Source organism: Oncorhynchus mykiss, chromosome 9 (genome assembly GCF_057628025.1).
Source record: "Oncorhynchus mykiss isolate SJ-2025 chromosome 9, ASM5762802v1, whole genome shotgun sequence".
Lineage (NCBI taxonomy): Eukaryota > Metazoa > Chordata > Actinopteri > Salmoniformes > Salmonidae > Oncorhynchus > Oncorhynchus mykiss.
This window is the reverse complement of record NC_143030.1, coordinates 48800205-48814898: the sequence shown is the minus strand read 5'-3', so window position 1 is coordinate 48814898 and position 14694 is coordinate 48800205. Positions and strand designations below refer to the sequence as shown.

General features: G+C 46.3%; 1 protein-coding gene across 16 annotated transcripts in view; it reads left to right on the top strand.

The window, feature by feature from the left end:
* prdm16 (PR domain containing 16) overlaps positions 1-14694 on the top strand; it is a 233898-nt gene that overhangs the window by 69174 nt on the left and 150030 nt on the right. For all 16 annotated transcript variants that reach the window (XM_090184394.1, XM_090184391.1, XM_036988089.2 and 13 more), the window contains exon 2: positions 5338-5738. In XM_090184394.1, coding sequence (XP_090040520.1) covers positions 5338-5738 — 401 coding nt within the window. The remainder of the gene's footprint in view (positions 1-5337; positions 5739-14694) is intronic.

Below are 14694 nucleotides of genomic sequence, written 5' to 3'. Positions count from 1 at the left end.
GCTAGCCAGTATTGTAGTTGACCGTCCCCTGTGCAGCTCCCCCCTCCTCTCCTCCCACCAACCCTTTCTCTCTCTTTCACTACCGTCCTACCGTACGTCATCATGAAAAACCCACCGCCATGGAAAAGCGCACACATAGTTTCATCCCTTTCTCCCCCACCTTCTCCACCCTCTCTCTCTCCTTCTCCCGTTTCTCTTTCTCCCTCTCTCTCTCTCTGCCCGCTCGCTCTTTCTCCCTCTCTCTCTCTCTCTCTGCCCGCTCGCTCTTTCTCCCTCTCTTTCTCTCTCTCTCTGCCCGCTCGCTCTTTCTCCCTCTCTCTCTCTCTCTCTCTTTGTCTGTCTCTCTCCCTCTCTCTCTCTCTTTCTCTGCCCTCTTTTTTTATTGCTGCCTCTCTTTTTTCCTCCCATAAAAATCTGGCCCGATTTAAGGCTCTTTGTTAAGACAGAACCAATCATCAAAGGGCCTGATTAAAGAGGAACAGGTAAGAGTTTCTCGTTTGTGGCCCTAACGATACCAATAACTCTGCTAAGTGGAGCGATATTCTGTGGGTTATTGGGGAGGTGGGGTGGCGAGCACCAGATTAGGCGCCCCCCCCCCCACACACACACACATCAAATGTTTATACGTTTGTTAAGCAACAGGGCCGCCTGGTCATTTTTCATATCTGTCATGGTTCCACACCCCCACCCAAACCCCCACCACCAGAGAAACTTTTTCTCCCCATATTTGGGGCGGGGGAAATATTGCATATTTGTGCAGTTTTCCCTTGATACTTGCTTTTCATCAGGAACGGACCTCGGAATTGAAATATTGACTTACTCTGAGACAATGATATAGTCTCTGTGTGCACTGGACCGGTAGGGCCCGATCACTGAGCAACAGCCACCCAATTCCACTCATTTTTTATTATCGTAGTCATACAGTTGTAGTCCAATGCACATTTATGTATTTAGGATTTTCTTACTGAATTTGAGAGGGTAGAGTTAACCATACATTTGGCCCTTCATTGCAGTTCAGGCCCAACTGAGCTGATCCAGAAGCAATCCAGAATTCAATCGAACCAGCACCGTGCTGCAAATAACATTGTACGCATTTGAGGTGATGCAATTGTGTTCCCAACGGGGTGAAACGAAACAAAACAATCGCTTTGATTTGAATGCTATTGTACACATGCTGCAGAGATTTTTCGCACTGCATATTTGATTTAAAGGAAGCTGAATGTCACAAAAGTACGGCTTGATTTGACCGTACTAGTCTTCATGCTACACACAAGCACGCACACATACACACACACGCACGCACGCACGCACGCACACACGCACGCACGCACGCACACAAAGAAGAGTGCATTCTACCACACAGTTAAGTCAGCCAGTGCCAAAGCTGCTCCACTAAAACGAGATGGCATCACCGAGTCAAGTCCGTGTGCCACAAGGAACATGTGTTTACGTGAGTGGATGCAGACTGCAGAAAATTGCTGCAGATCTCTATCTCTCCACGTCTAACTCTTTAGTGTGGCTGAATAAACAGAGCCTAGAACAGTTGGCCTGTTGTAGTACACCGTGATTTTCAGATTTTCGCTTTAACGGCCTTTTGATCACACTTTACTCGTCAATGTTACCATGGTAACATTGAACACCTGGCAACAGTCATCACTGCTTAGTCAGGTTTTTATTTTAAGAATTGCATTGTTTGATAACATTTTAATATTTTCCTTTGGCGTTCCCTGATATACGATACCTGTAGCCCATAGAAATGAGAATAGAAATTAAATGAAATAGAAATGAATAGAAAGGACATCTCCATTCAAGTCAATGATGGGATAATTGGTGGACCGGCAGCCATTTTAAGTGTACCCATGCCAGGACATCAAAGCAGGAAGTGTAACCTTCGATCTTACAAATTCTTATTTTCAATGACGGCCTAGGACAAGTCAGCTCATCTTAAAGCTCAGATGTAGTCTGACCCCTTGTTCTGGTTTGTGTGTAGAGAGAACGACCCGTCTGGGGGGGGGGGGGGGGGGAGAGTCCCCGTGTGTGTGTGCGTGTGTGTGTACACCCAATGTCTCTTTGTTTTCCAGCACGGCTAGCAATAACAGGGGTGTTTAAAAGAGTGCATTTACAATTTATCAAATAAATCTGATGCCTTCATGTCGCCAGGTTCTCTGGACGCACGGTAGTTTCCAGTGGAATAACATGGACCAAACAAGCGGCCCATTGTGGGCCCAGCCAATGCCAGGACCCCCAAGGTGCGAATTAATGATTGACCCCTGATGTAATCAGGATAAATAGTTCCCCGTGAAAAGAGAGACGGGGAGAGAAAGAACAACATGGTGGAGGGAGAAAGGAAGGCACTATCTGGCGGAGGTTTTTTAAGCAGCCCTCCGGGAGACAGTGCTAACATCTCACTCCTCTTCAGAGACCAAAGCCAAGCACGCAAGTAAAAACGTCTTGGCTCAGCCGTCTCACGTCACTTTTTAACTTTCCTCCTCCTCTTCCTGGCCCCTTTCATTATGTTCCTGCTTACTTTTCTCCCCCTCTCCTTTTCTTTTCTCTTTATTTGTAGTGAATTTCATGGTCGAACATGGCCAAGCCATCGACTAGAATGTCACAGGGAAAAAAGGAGGGAAGAGGATTTTTTTTTCTTCTGTGGTGATTAATTTTAACTTTCCCTTTTTTTTTCCTAGGTGAATTTTTATGAATAAGGGAACTGAGCTCGGAGGATCTTAACTTCTGGCCACAAGTCTCCTTTAAATCACATTGTGTTTTCGCTTGGCGCTCCGCTCCAGTGGTTTCTGTCTTACACAAATAATGTTTTGTTCATTAAAATTAGGGACGTTACCCCCCCCCCCCCCACCACCCTTCTCGCTGCTCAATTTCGAGGTAGTGATCTGTGTGTTTCTGCTTCGAGGCTCTTAAAGTCTAACAGTATTTAATAGATTTTCCAACCCTCTCTTCGGTTGTTCAAATTGCGCTAGATGGGTCGGGTGCCAGCAAAAAGGAGAGAGATTTTTTTTTTTTTAGTGGTTCAAAAACACTTTTGATTCTTGAAAACAGCACCAGATAGGCCGCGGTTATAAAAGTTTAATTGATCTGTGAAAAGTGGAAGCTACTGCTGGCGTACATGTTTCCCTTCGCTTAATTGCCCGCCTGGTCTGGGCCCCTATGAAACCCTGATCATTAAAGAAAATGGGTAAAACGTTTATTTTCCCCAGAAAAAAAAGAAAAGAAGAAAAATCCACTGGATGACGCAAAATTGGTCATAAATGCCTTCGTTTTACTGCCCAGATTTTATATGACAAGTTTCCCAGATCTGTCAGGACTCTCTCTCGCCAGTCGCTGGGAGCCTGTCACAGTGCTTTCATAGTTCACGTTTACATTCTAGACTTACATATCCGTTCATTCAGCAATTATTTTTTTCTCTCAATTTTACGAGCCAAAACCCAAGCGTTTATTGGAGCGAAAGCAGATAATTGATTTCAGATACTCCTTGCTGTCAATTATACGATATTCAATTCTCCTCAAATTCCTCATTCCAATGTCTAACTTCGGAGACTTTCTGTTCATACGGTAAATGCGGTAATGGTCATCATGAACAGCTCTTGATGTTTCAAAGTCACGTTAAATCAAAGATTATTGGTCGCGTACACATATTTGCAGATGTTATCTCAGGTGGAGAGAAATGCTTGCGATCTGAAACGTGTGCAACCGTTGAGTTGATTAGGCCATTAGGCTCTAAACTGGATCATACTAGTTTGTCGAGTATCCTCACTCAACAGTGACTCTTAAGATGTTAGATACTGTAGGACCAAGGGACATTTAAACTCCAATGTAATATTGTCTTTATATTGTCGATCGTATATTTGACCTTTTTTTATATTTTGGTATTTAATGTGTTATGTTGTGTCATTATGATAAAATATTGATGTGGATTGTTTTCTGCCCAGAAACTACAGATTGAAATGATCTATCTAGCTAAATCTGGTGCAATAGCATGTTGTACACGGTCCCTGACAAGCAAACAAATAAATAAAACAATAAGTAGAAGTAAGCGAGTTCAACTGGCTAAAACTCCCGTCTTTATGTTTTCAACTTGGTTTAAGAGTTCAACGGCCGTGGATGCGAGCGCCAGGCCAGCCTCCGTTAGTCCTGAAGCGGTGTTATGTTGTTGGCAGGGCCGGTCGTGAGGAGGAGGGAGCCGGCTGATTGGAAACACTCCTGCAGTAATTGCAGAGCCTAGTTCAGACTGATTTCCCCGGCCTGTGTTTGGACAGCAAACTGCAGTTAGTGCTTCTAGCAAAAGACACCAGGACTTGTTCACTCCTCTCCACGCTGCCACGCTAGAGCCTGCCTGCTCCGTCCGTCGTCCAGGCAACCAATAAAGTGTTGTGAGTTTGGTATCAACAAAATCAACGGGTTTGTTACATTTGAGTGCTGCCCCTGGGTATTGACGTGCGTTTTAATTCTGAGATTTTCCACTTTTTGTTACGGCATGACACTTGCACCAGAAAGATATCTGCTACCTATAACTGTAGGTGTTTCGTCGTTGAATTGTTTTGATCATTTTCATTTACTCAGTGGCGTATCTTTCCAACTCCTGCTCCAAAGTGTGTGTCTGTATATCTCCAAGTGATCTGCCCGTGACTCTGCGGTGGAGAGGTTTGTGGCGTCTAGCTAGACTTGTGCCCCTCTAATGCTTTGTGCTCGTCACTGACTCTGGACGGTGGAATCCCAAACGCCGCAATTATGCTGTCAGCCACAGAACAGTGACAAACATAGGTGACTAATCTAAACTGGCGAGTGACTGGCAACACCTGGGCCATTTCTCCCCCCATTATCTGTAAGATGACCCTGTAGGAAATGGCGGTGGTTGTGACTGAATGGAACATCATGTCCCATCAGGGCTTCCTCTGACGGTGGGGAATGTCCTCACTAGGAATACTGTGGGCAGGCAGCCCTAACTGGGGCTGAAGGCTTTTAAGCTTTTCCGTCTTTTGCTTGTTTGGGTTGAGTGAGTCAGTTAGTAGAATGGGCCTAGATGGTTACGTTCTATTGGTGATTCTGTCTATAAAGTTCCTGTCTACAAAATACAGTTGGCCTTTTGGTGATATTGGTACATAAGCCCTGTTGTTGAGACTGTGTCTTACAACATGGAGTGAGTTGGAGAGAATAGGTCAAGCATATTTCTCTCACTCTCTGAAGGCTTGTAATATGTACTTTGTAGCAATTTCTCTCTCTTTCTCACTCTTTCTCTGTGATTCACAATTGACTTGCGTGGTTAAAGAAAGGTTGAATATAAGCTACAGAACTAACTCTCGTTCTCTTCACCTCTCTCAGATGACAGCGAAACAGTGGACAGCATGTACGAGACAGAGCCCCACCTCCTGGCGGGAGGGGCCGAGAGTGGCGAGGAGGAGACAGAGGACAGCATCATGTCCCCCATCCCTGTAGGACCCTCGTCACCGCACCCCAACAACCACCATCACCACGGCCACCATGGGCGCCACCATCACCACAACGAGGACCCCTTCACACCCAAGGAAGGCTCGCCCTATGAGGTGCCTGTCTACATTCCCGATGACATTCCCATCCCCAGTGACCTGGAGCTGCGCGAGTCCTCGGTCCCCGGAGTGGGCCTGGGGATATGGGCCAAAACCCGGATCGGGATGGGAGAGTGCTTCGGACCTCACAGCGCACTGCAGAGTGCCACGGTCAAAGACGGCTCCTTCGGATGGGAGGTAGGTCGTGGTTTTGACGTTCTGTCTACGTTCTTTAGACGTCTTGGCTCAGTTTGTGGCTTATTTAAGTACCTACAGAGAGTGGTAAATATTCTGACTGAGCCTGAATGAAAGAAACGGGTTGAAGAATTAAGGGTCCTTTTCTGTTATGCGACCTTGAGAGAGGTAAGTGAACGGTGCTTGAGACTCTTGGTCCTCAGCTCTTTTAGCCCAGTGAGACCGTCTAGCCGCCAAACGAAGATACTCCTTCCATTTGCATCTCCTACTACCATTGGACCACCGTCGCCCTCTTTAAAATGAGTTGGTCGCCAACGTTGGAAAATCCAACTGATTACTGGAGGTATCAGCTTTTCGGTGCAGCCTCCCCCTATCCGTCCAACGGAGCGCGCCCGTTTGGTCACGCCACACGATGTGGAAATGGAAGAGGCGTGCAGCCAGCCTGTATTGAACTATTCATTTTCATTTCAACATGACATTAGAGGATATTGAAGTTGCTTCAGTAAGCTCATGGAGTGAATGATTTTCTCTCTCCGTCTCTCTCTCTCTCTCTCTCTCTCTCCTCCTTCCTCTCTCTCCCTCCCTCTCTCTCTCTCTCTCTCTCTCTCTCTCTCTCTCCCCCTCTCTCTGTCTCTCTCCACCGCAAGGCTAATCAGACCAGAATCTTCCCGGGTCGGATTCTGGCGTTTTGGTCAATCACATATATAGTCGGATATTTTACAGCATTTCCTTCACATGTAATTACGCACTCTGAGCTAATCACGTCACAAAAAGGTTGGGTATAGTTTGGAGGCAGCCACTTCGGACAGGGTGTACCCTACATTATGTAGGCTGGCTGAGACAACCGTCATATGCAGTTGCTCTCGCTCTCTCCTTCTCTTTTTCCTCCTCTAGTCCTGTACGCGAGACGAAACATTTGCCGATTAGAGAGGCGAGGCACACGCTACATGGCACAAAGCCACGGAAAGCGTTTTCCTCTGGAAAGTTCATATTATGACTAGACCTACGGGGCACGCATAGGCCCCCCGCTCTCTCTTTTTTTCTTTCTCTCTCTCTCGCTCTCTCTCTGAAAGCTATACTCTCACTCTTTGTCTTTCTCTCTCCCCCTCTATCTCTCTCTCTCTCTCTCTCTCTCTCTCTCTCTCCCCCTCTATCTCTCTCTCTCCCTCTGAAAGCTATACTCGCACTCTTTCTGTCTTTCTGTCTCTCTCTCTCTCTCTCTCTCTCTCTCTCTCCCTCTATCTCTCTCCTCTCTGTCTGTCTGTCTCCCTCTCTGTCTGTCTCTGTCTGTCTCTGTCTCTCTCTCTCTCTTTCTTTCTGTGTGTAAGCTGCTCCTGCCTTACCCTGTACAACACTCATGTTACAGGCCCAAAATGACTGCTGAACATTGTTTACATTGATTCTGAGGGGTCGGCCTGCTGCTCCCTGGCAAAATGACCAACTGAAGAGGTTCTGATAGCTCCATGACTTAGTCAGACTCCAGACAGAGGTCATTGTCTGTATATTAGTATTTTATTTCAATACTGTTCTTGCCAATAATTCAGCTAGTCAGGACCTCGTTCAATATACATAGTTTACAGTGTGTCAATTATTTTGCCCGTTTTGGATTAGATTATTTTTGTTGTTGCTGAGTGGTGTGATTTTCCTTCGGGCTACATTCGCTTTATCTGTCAATCTAAGGTCACGCTCTGCCCTTTTTCTTTGCCGTTTCAAAAAACCTATCAGTTTGTTCCAGCGCTGGGCACGCCACCAACAGCAGGCCCCAAACATTTCTCCTCCCGCCGTCGAAATCCCACCTCGACGTCGTCTCGCCTGTGTTTGGAAGAGACATCCTGTCTCTCTCTCTCTCTCTCTCTCTCTCTCTCTCTCTCTCTCTTTTAGGTCCCTTATCAAAGATAGCCATAACAGCCCAGCCATCGATAGCCATCACGAAACTCCGCCAGGAACGCTCCCCACACCGCCTCTGGTCTTAGAAAAATAGACAGGCCTACAGAGAGAGGGAGGGAAGGAACAGAGGAAGAGAGAGGGCGAGAGAGAGGGAAGGGAGAAGAGAGACCGGGGAGATGGGGCACTAAGAAAGCAGGGGGGAGGTCAGTGCTGTTAATGGGCCTTGATGGAGGGGGGCCCACTGTCTGTCAGTCTGTCCCCTCTAGCCCCAACTGAATAGGTTGGGGGGGCTTGTTATGAGAGATAATATTTGATTAGATCCCAGATCTCCTTTGTCTAAACGTGATCCTATCTACAGAATGCTCAGGGTAGGGTTTTAACGCTAGTAGTCGTCATTGTGGGAATTGAATGGGAGTTGAAAGGATCGTATACTGTGCAGGATCCACCTATTGAATGGGTGTTGGTTAGAGTTGTGACACAGACAGGTGTGTGTAATGATATCTGGGTAGTATGTAGAGTTAAGAGGATGTGTGAATGCATGAGGTCTGTGTGTAATTAGGCTTGGGTAGAGTTAATGGGCAGTGTGAATTGGGCTCTATGGGTGAAAAGCTCAGGTGGGTGTGCGAGCGTTAGTGAGAGTGTGTGTGTTAGAAATGGCGTGCATGTGTGTGCGTCTCTCAGTGTGCGTGTATGTCTCTTGACTGTGTGTGATCAGCCCTGGAGCACGGCACGGCCACCGCCACCATCCGTTCTTGGATAATGAGAGTGATCCAGGTGGACAGAACAGAACAGAGAAGAGAAGAAAAGGAAGCCCAGTCTTGTCTGTCCCGGGGCGTTGGGCGATGCCGAGGTGTTAACTCGGACTCATTTCCCCGAGACGGACAGCTCAATCTAGGAGATGCTTAGCTCGGGGCAACGTCCATTCAGCCTGTCCCTCCGCTCCCCCCACTGCAACGGCAGAGCCACCCGGAGTCATCCATTTAAAAGCTATTATGCTCCCCTTTATCACAACATAATATAACGGCCGGGCTCCGCAAAAGAACCGATTTTCAATCAAGCTGTGCGCACGGGCCCTTGTCTGGAAGGCCTCTCTGCTATGGGACTGGGAGGGATCCTTCAGAGTGACACGGCCTATTGTGGTAGCAGAGTTTGGTCCCGGATCAGGTATTGACAGGAGCAGGTGGGCGTACAATAGAGGTTCACACTGCTGCTCCTCTCCTGTTCTTCTCCCCCTTCGCAGCACACACTGGAGCCCACTGTCAGCTCACACTCCCTCTGGGAAAGGGAGGGAGGTAGAGGGCACTGGGAGAGAGGGCACAAGTGAAAAGTGTGTGTGTGTTGCATGAATAGATACAATATGTGTCAGTGTGTGCGTTTAAAAAAAGAAGAGTTTTTTTTAATGAATGTGTGTTTGTGTGTGTGCATGCACGCTTGAGTGTGAGTGTGTGGACACCTGGAGAGTGGTTATTTTAATAAAAATAAAAAAACAGAGTCCAAGATCCTCCAAAGTGGTACAACAATACATTCTCACATATGCGTGTGTGTGTTTAATGACACGTAAAGCCCCATATCCACACACTGTTAGTAACAGAAGGATGTCCCAGCGGTGGAACAAAGACCCGTCTCTCTAGTGATCCGTGATCCAAACTTATCCAAACTGTCAAATAACTCAATCAAATATCTTCCGTTTTGTCTCGGGCTGCCGAGGGAACGCAGCAAAGCCCAAATCAAACAAGCGCAGATCCCTTTCCAAAGCTATATTAATGGTGTTTACTCACCCTTCTCCTAACCCCGTTGCAGGGCGTGTCAACTCCGTGACAGGGCCTTTGTCACTCCGACACCTTTTACTTTTGTCATCTCGCCCTTTCTCTTTGTCCTGCATCTCAAGTGTTTGCTATCTCAAAGAAGGCACTTGTGCCGAGTCAACAAATGATTCAGTGGTCGCTGATAAAATCTCTCTCCATGTGAAGACGGAAAGGAAAGCTCCTTGCCGTGTCTTCACATTGTCGGATATAGCTCTGCACAATTAAGAGAGTCTTTGTAGGGCGTAATGACCTCCTGGTGATTGATCTGGCTGGTGTTGGTCGAGTGAATCGCATAGGTTTGCTGTGTGTAAGTGACTATTTGTGTTTGAAATGGTCCTGTGGTGAATGTGATACCGTTCTTTGACTCTTTTTTTTTTATCGTCTAGGGACTAACGTCGAGTCTTTTAATGTGACCTGCCATGCGGGCCTGCACTGTTAAACATCTTGAGTGTTTCAACTTGTTAAAAAAAAAAGAGTTATCAGCACAGACTTGTTGAAATGGCAACCCTTTTTGACGGGGCATGTGTCATGCCTTTCACAGATTGATGTGGTACACACACACACACACACACACTAACAAGTCCCATTACCCGGGTGTATGACACCCGTCGGCCATACCTCCTCCCAGCTTCAAAGGGTCTCGAACCCTCAAGGACCTTGGGATGACTTTGTTGCCGGGCAGATTAGGACTTTTTCTTTGTTTGTGCTTATAGCGTTTGAGTGTTTTTCCATATCAGCATCATTCATCCGATGAGAGTGAAGAAAAGGAAGAAAAAAAAAGTGCCTGTCGTTCTTTTCTCTCTCTCGTATTTACCTTACTGTTGACTTAGCGATACGCCAAGGCGTTAGATGGGTGCTCTTGGGCAGCCGGCGGGACTACGTGACAGACACCCAGCGCTCCATGGACGTTGCTCATATTTCTCCGCCTGCATTCTTTTGTGCCCTGATCCCTGGGATGACAGCTTCCTTTTCACGCCAGCGCTTGGTTGGCCCTTTTGTTTGCTAGCTAAAACGCTAGCTAATGTCCTCTTGGAACCCGGGCGAAGACTTTGGGCCCCGCCCTGACACTTATCTGTCCTGACCCTACCGCTCACCTCCAGCACTGTTTGCTCGCCTTTTGTGTTGGAGGAATTGCTGAGCCCTGTATACCCAGCATGTGTCAAGATAGCGCTCTAGGGGTGATCAAGGCGCAGTTTGCAACATGTTTGGTCTGTTTGCCGACGAGGTGTTTTTTTGTGCTTTTTATCTCGAGCCGGGCCACAAGACTAATGTTACCTAGCTGATAGGGCAGAAACCACCAAGGACTTTAGGGGACACCGAATAGACGAACCGAAAGGAATGGCGAGTAGTTGACAGAGAGAGGGATTTAGCTAGTGGCCCCCCATTCAAACGACTGCAGATACGCGGGAACCGGCCTCGCTATGCGTTTTCACTTCGAATATTTGTTCTATTTTGTGGGAAGATGTGGTTTTGAATCAATATCCAATGTCTGTATGTCAGATGTACACCTTTCAAGTTAAGGTGCTGACTAACAGAATGTACAACTTATCGCCATAACGATAGCACCTTCATCTGTGAGGGGAATGGTTTCTGAGTAAGCCCACATTGTGGTTTGCGTTTATCTGCAAATTGATCAAAATGATGCCTGTTCAGACGATTTTAGCATGTTGCACCAAGAATACACTGTTTCTTATCAGTCAAGACCATATATTGAAGGGTCTCCTGAGTGGCGCAGCGGTCTAAGGCACTGCATCGCAGTGCTAGATGCGTCACTACAGACCTGGGTTCGATCCCAGGCTGTATCATGACCGGGAGTCCCATAGAGCGGAGCACAATTGCAGCATCGTCGGGGTTAGGGGAGGGTTTGGCCGGAGGGGGGGCTTTACTTGGCTCATCGCACTTTAGCGACTCCTTGTGGCGTGCCGGGTATCTGCAGGCTGACCCCGGTCGTCAGTTGAACGGTGTTTCCTCTGACATATTGGTGCGGGTGGCTTCTGGGTTAAGTGGGCAGGTGTTAAGAAGCGAGGTTTGGTGGGTCATGTTTCAGAAGACGCATGACTCGACCTTACCTTCCGGAGCCCATTGGGGAGTTGCGGTGATGAGACAAGATTGAAATTGGGGAGAAAATAGGGGTAAAAAATTAAATACCATGTGTTGATCCAGAGAACATAGACTGTCGCCCAGTGGACTTTCACCTCTTCTGTAGACCATGTTGACCCCGAGACATGGGTGCAAGCACTACTTGAAACCATTTCACATATGTTATCCTGGCGTGATTGAGCTAGCCTGGCAGCCGTGTGGGCCTGGGTGGGCATGGGCGGACGGGTGGACATGGGCGGGCGGGTGGGCCCAACCCCTCACCAAATTTCCTCTCTACCCCATAGCAAAATGTATAGAATTGCAGGAAATTATCTTTAAAACGGCACTATTTTATCTCAGCCTTGTGGCGAAATGTGTAGAATAGCATGAAACTAGCTATACATTATTACTTTTTTTGGGCCACCAAAATTTCTGCAGGCCCACCCACCAACGAATTTCTGGCTACGCTACTGTAGCCTGGTGAAATAGAAACAATAGAATAGTCACAAGAGTGCAAACCCCGCACATCTAGCACTCAGACTAGAGCAAATGCTAAAAGTACTTGAAAATGTTTGAATAGTATGTGAACCCAAGACTGGTAGACCTCGTGGGGAATATGAAGCCATGGGAGATGATCTCTCCAGGTTAATGGATCATTAGAGCATAGTATTTTACTAATCAAATTAGAGCACGACTCCGAGGTCAAAAGAGCAGCAGTATTTTGGGTTTATTTATAAAAGCATAGGAAAGGATAATTGTTTACCACTGTCAAATTATATTGCATTCATTATATTAAATTATTATATATAATGTAACAGAATAAATATATAATGATTATAGAGAGATTATATTATATTAATAACAATTAATATTGTAATTAACAATGATACTAATGAGGACTTCATTATTAGAATAGTTAATAATTAGTCATTATTCTTGACATTAATATTACCTAAATATTTGTTTATGTACATTCATCTCCAGGTTGTTTTTTTTAAGATGGTACATAATATTATTGCCAAATTGTAAGGAGTAATGTTGGCATCTGTGTTTCCTTTCCCACAGTAAAATGCCATGTAATGAATATCAGTCTTGTGGTATTTAACAACCCTATTGACCAACACTGTGTGGTTTTCTGTATCACGGTTATACCTGATAAACCCAAGTTTAAACATGAACAAAATATATACGAAATAACAGAGCAAGCATAACACCACAGTTTCAGTCCTGAGGTTGTATTATCTTCCATTCACGTTCATTTTATGTAGGTTTTAAACATGCCATTAGCCAATTTAATCCAATTTTCCCAGCCTTCGGAGCACTCCAGTGGAACAGATTACATCTAATATTAAACATATGGGCCCTGTTGCCTTAGAAACATCGCAGCAGCTTTTTAGGAGCTGTTAAAGAAAGACACACCATTTTTTTTTTTTTACATTTTCTTTGCGTCTCTCGTCCCCTCGAACCGATGTCAATTATCCCTCTGAACATGGTAATTGATAACGAGGAAGCAAGCAGCAAATTAAATGTCAGGTTTGATTAGAACGCTGATGCCTTATCATTTGTTCATAACTCGCTACCAGCGTCTGTTAATTAATCTCAAGACCCCCAGATGAAATGAAAGAGTATCTCAGGAGGAAGTGAACTGGAGAGAAAGTCATCCATTTTTGATAGAGCGGTCGAGCGGCTCAATAAATATTGTCCCTCCAAATTGTTGATGTTATTATTTGGCCATTGGTTTCACTGCTCCCGTCGACTCTGAGCCACTTTGTCTCTCAATAGAGTCTCTTGTCTAGCCTCAAACTCCAGCCCCTCCAGTCTCTTAACTCACTCACTCTTCAACAATGTCATCCTTTATGTCGTTTCCCTTCTGTTAGCCGCCGCGTGGCGCGTAGCTCGCACAGACTTGCTTTAACTAATGCTCAGGCGATTATGTGTTCCTAAACATTAATTTAATACCCCTCCTCGCTCCCCTGTCCTCGGTGGCCAAAAGCAGGTAACTCCTGACCAATTCCTCCCACCCTCCCCTACCTCCTCCCTCCTCTGTATCCCAGTGAAAACCCATCATTCATGGCTGTCCTGATGAATAGCCACATCATTGCCGCGTTAGCCCCGGGCCACGGCAGACAATGATATTGCTCTGTGGCCGGGCCAGAAAATGATGACATTTGTCAAAGGCTGTTTATGTTGTTAATTAGATTGATGCTTACACTTGGAAATGGGACTTGGTCCTGCATGATAGCGTTCACCCCCCCCCCCTCTCCATTTCATGAATTAGCCATGAAGCTGCTTTCATTTTCTTCTCGGCTGCTTGCTTTTTTGTTGCTTTCCCACCATGTTTTGCCGTGTGAGAAAGAAAAAAAAAATGTGTATGTTTGTGCGTGCTTGTGTGAGGGAGAGTGTGCATGTGTGAGAGAGAGCGAGCGTGTACGTGCATGACTGAGTTAGTGGAAGAGGAGGTGTCAGAGAAGGGTCAGAGCAGGGTTTGGCACGGCCCCACAGCCAGCCCATACGGTGAGGGCTTACCCAGCTTAAAGTGCCACACACAGCAGAGAGAGCTCACTAACCAGCTCCACCACCACCTGTACAGAGACAGACATGTCAGAGCCCCATGGACAAACCCTCTGTTGTTCCCCTAGCCCCCCTGCCGATACTCCCCCCGCTCCCCCTCCACCCCACCTCCAAATTAAAGAAAGAGTTTAACTTTCAATCCCCACACAACCCGCTTTTATGGGCTTGAAGTATTTCCTAAACATTTCCAAGAAAGAGAATGGCGACGCTGGCCTATTAATCGGGTCCCCGCGGCTGTTGTGATTACTATTTCCGATCACAACGCTGTCAACACCGTAATAACGGCAGATTTAGACGACAGAGGTGAGAATGTATTGTTCTACCACATTGGAGATCTTGGACGTTGTTTTAATTAAAACAACCACTCTCCAGGTGTTCACACACGCACTTTAAAGAGAGCTTGCACGCAAACATACCCACGAACACACACTCGCACACACTGGCAAACAGACAAACCACTGATTGTTATTCTTTCCTCAAGTTGACTATTTGGAATAACAGCACGGACCGAGGAGTGAAGCATAATGACGACATGCCATTTGAAAAAACGTGTTGAATTGTTGAAATGTCAAATTGGTCTTGACTTTGGAAAGGGTGTGGAGTCGGTCGAGTGATTT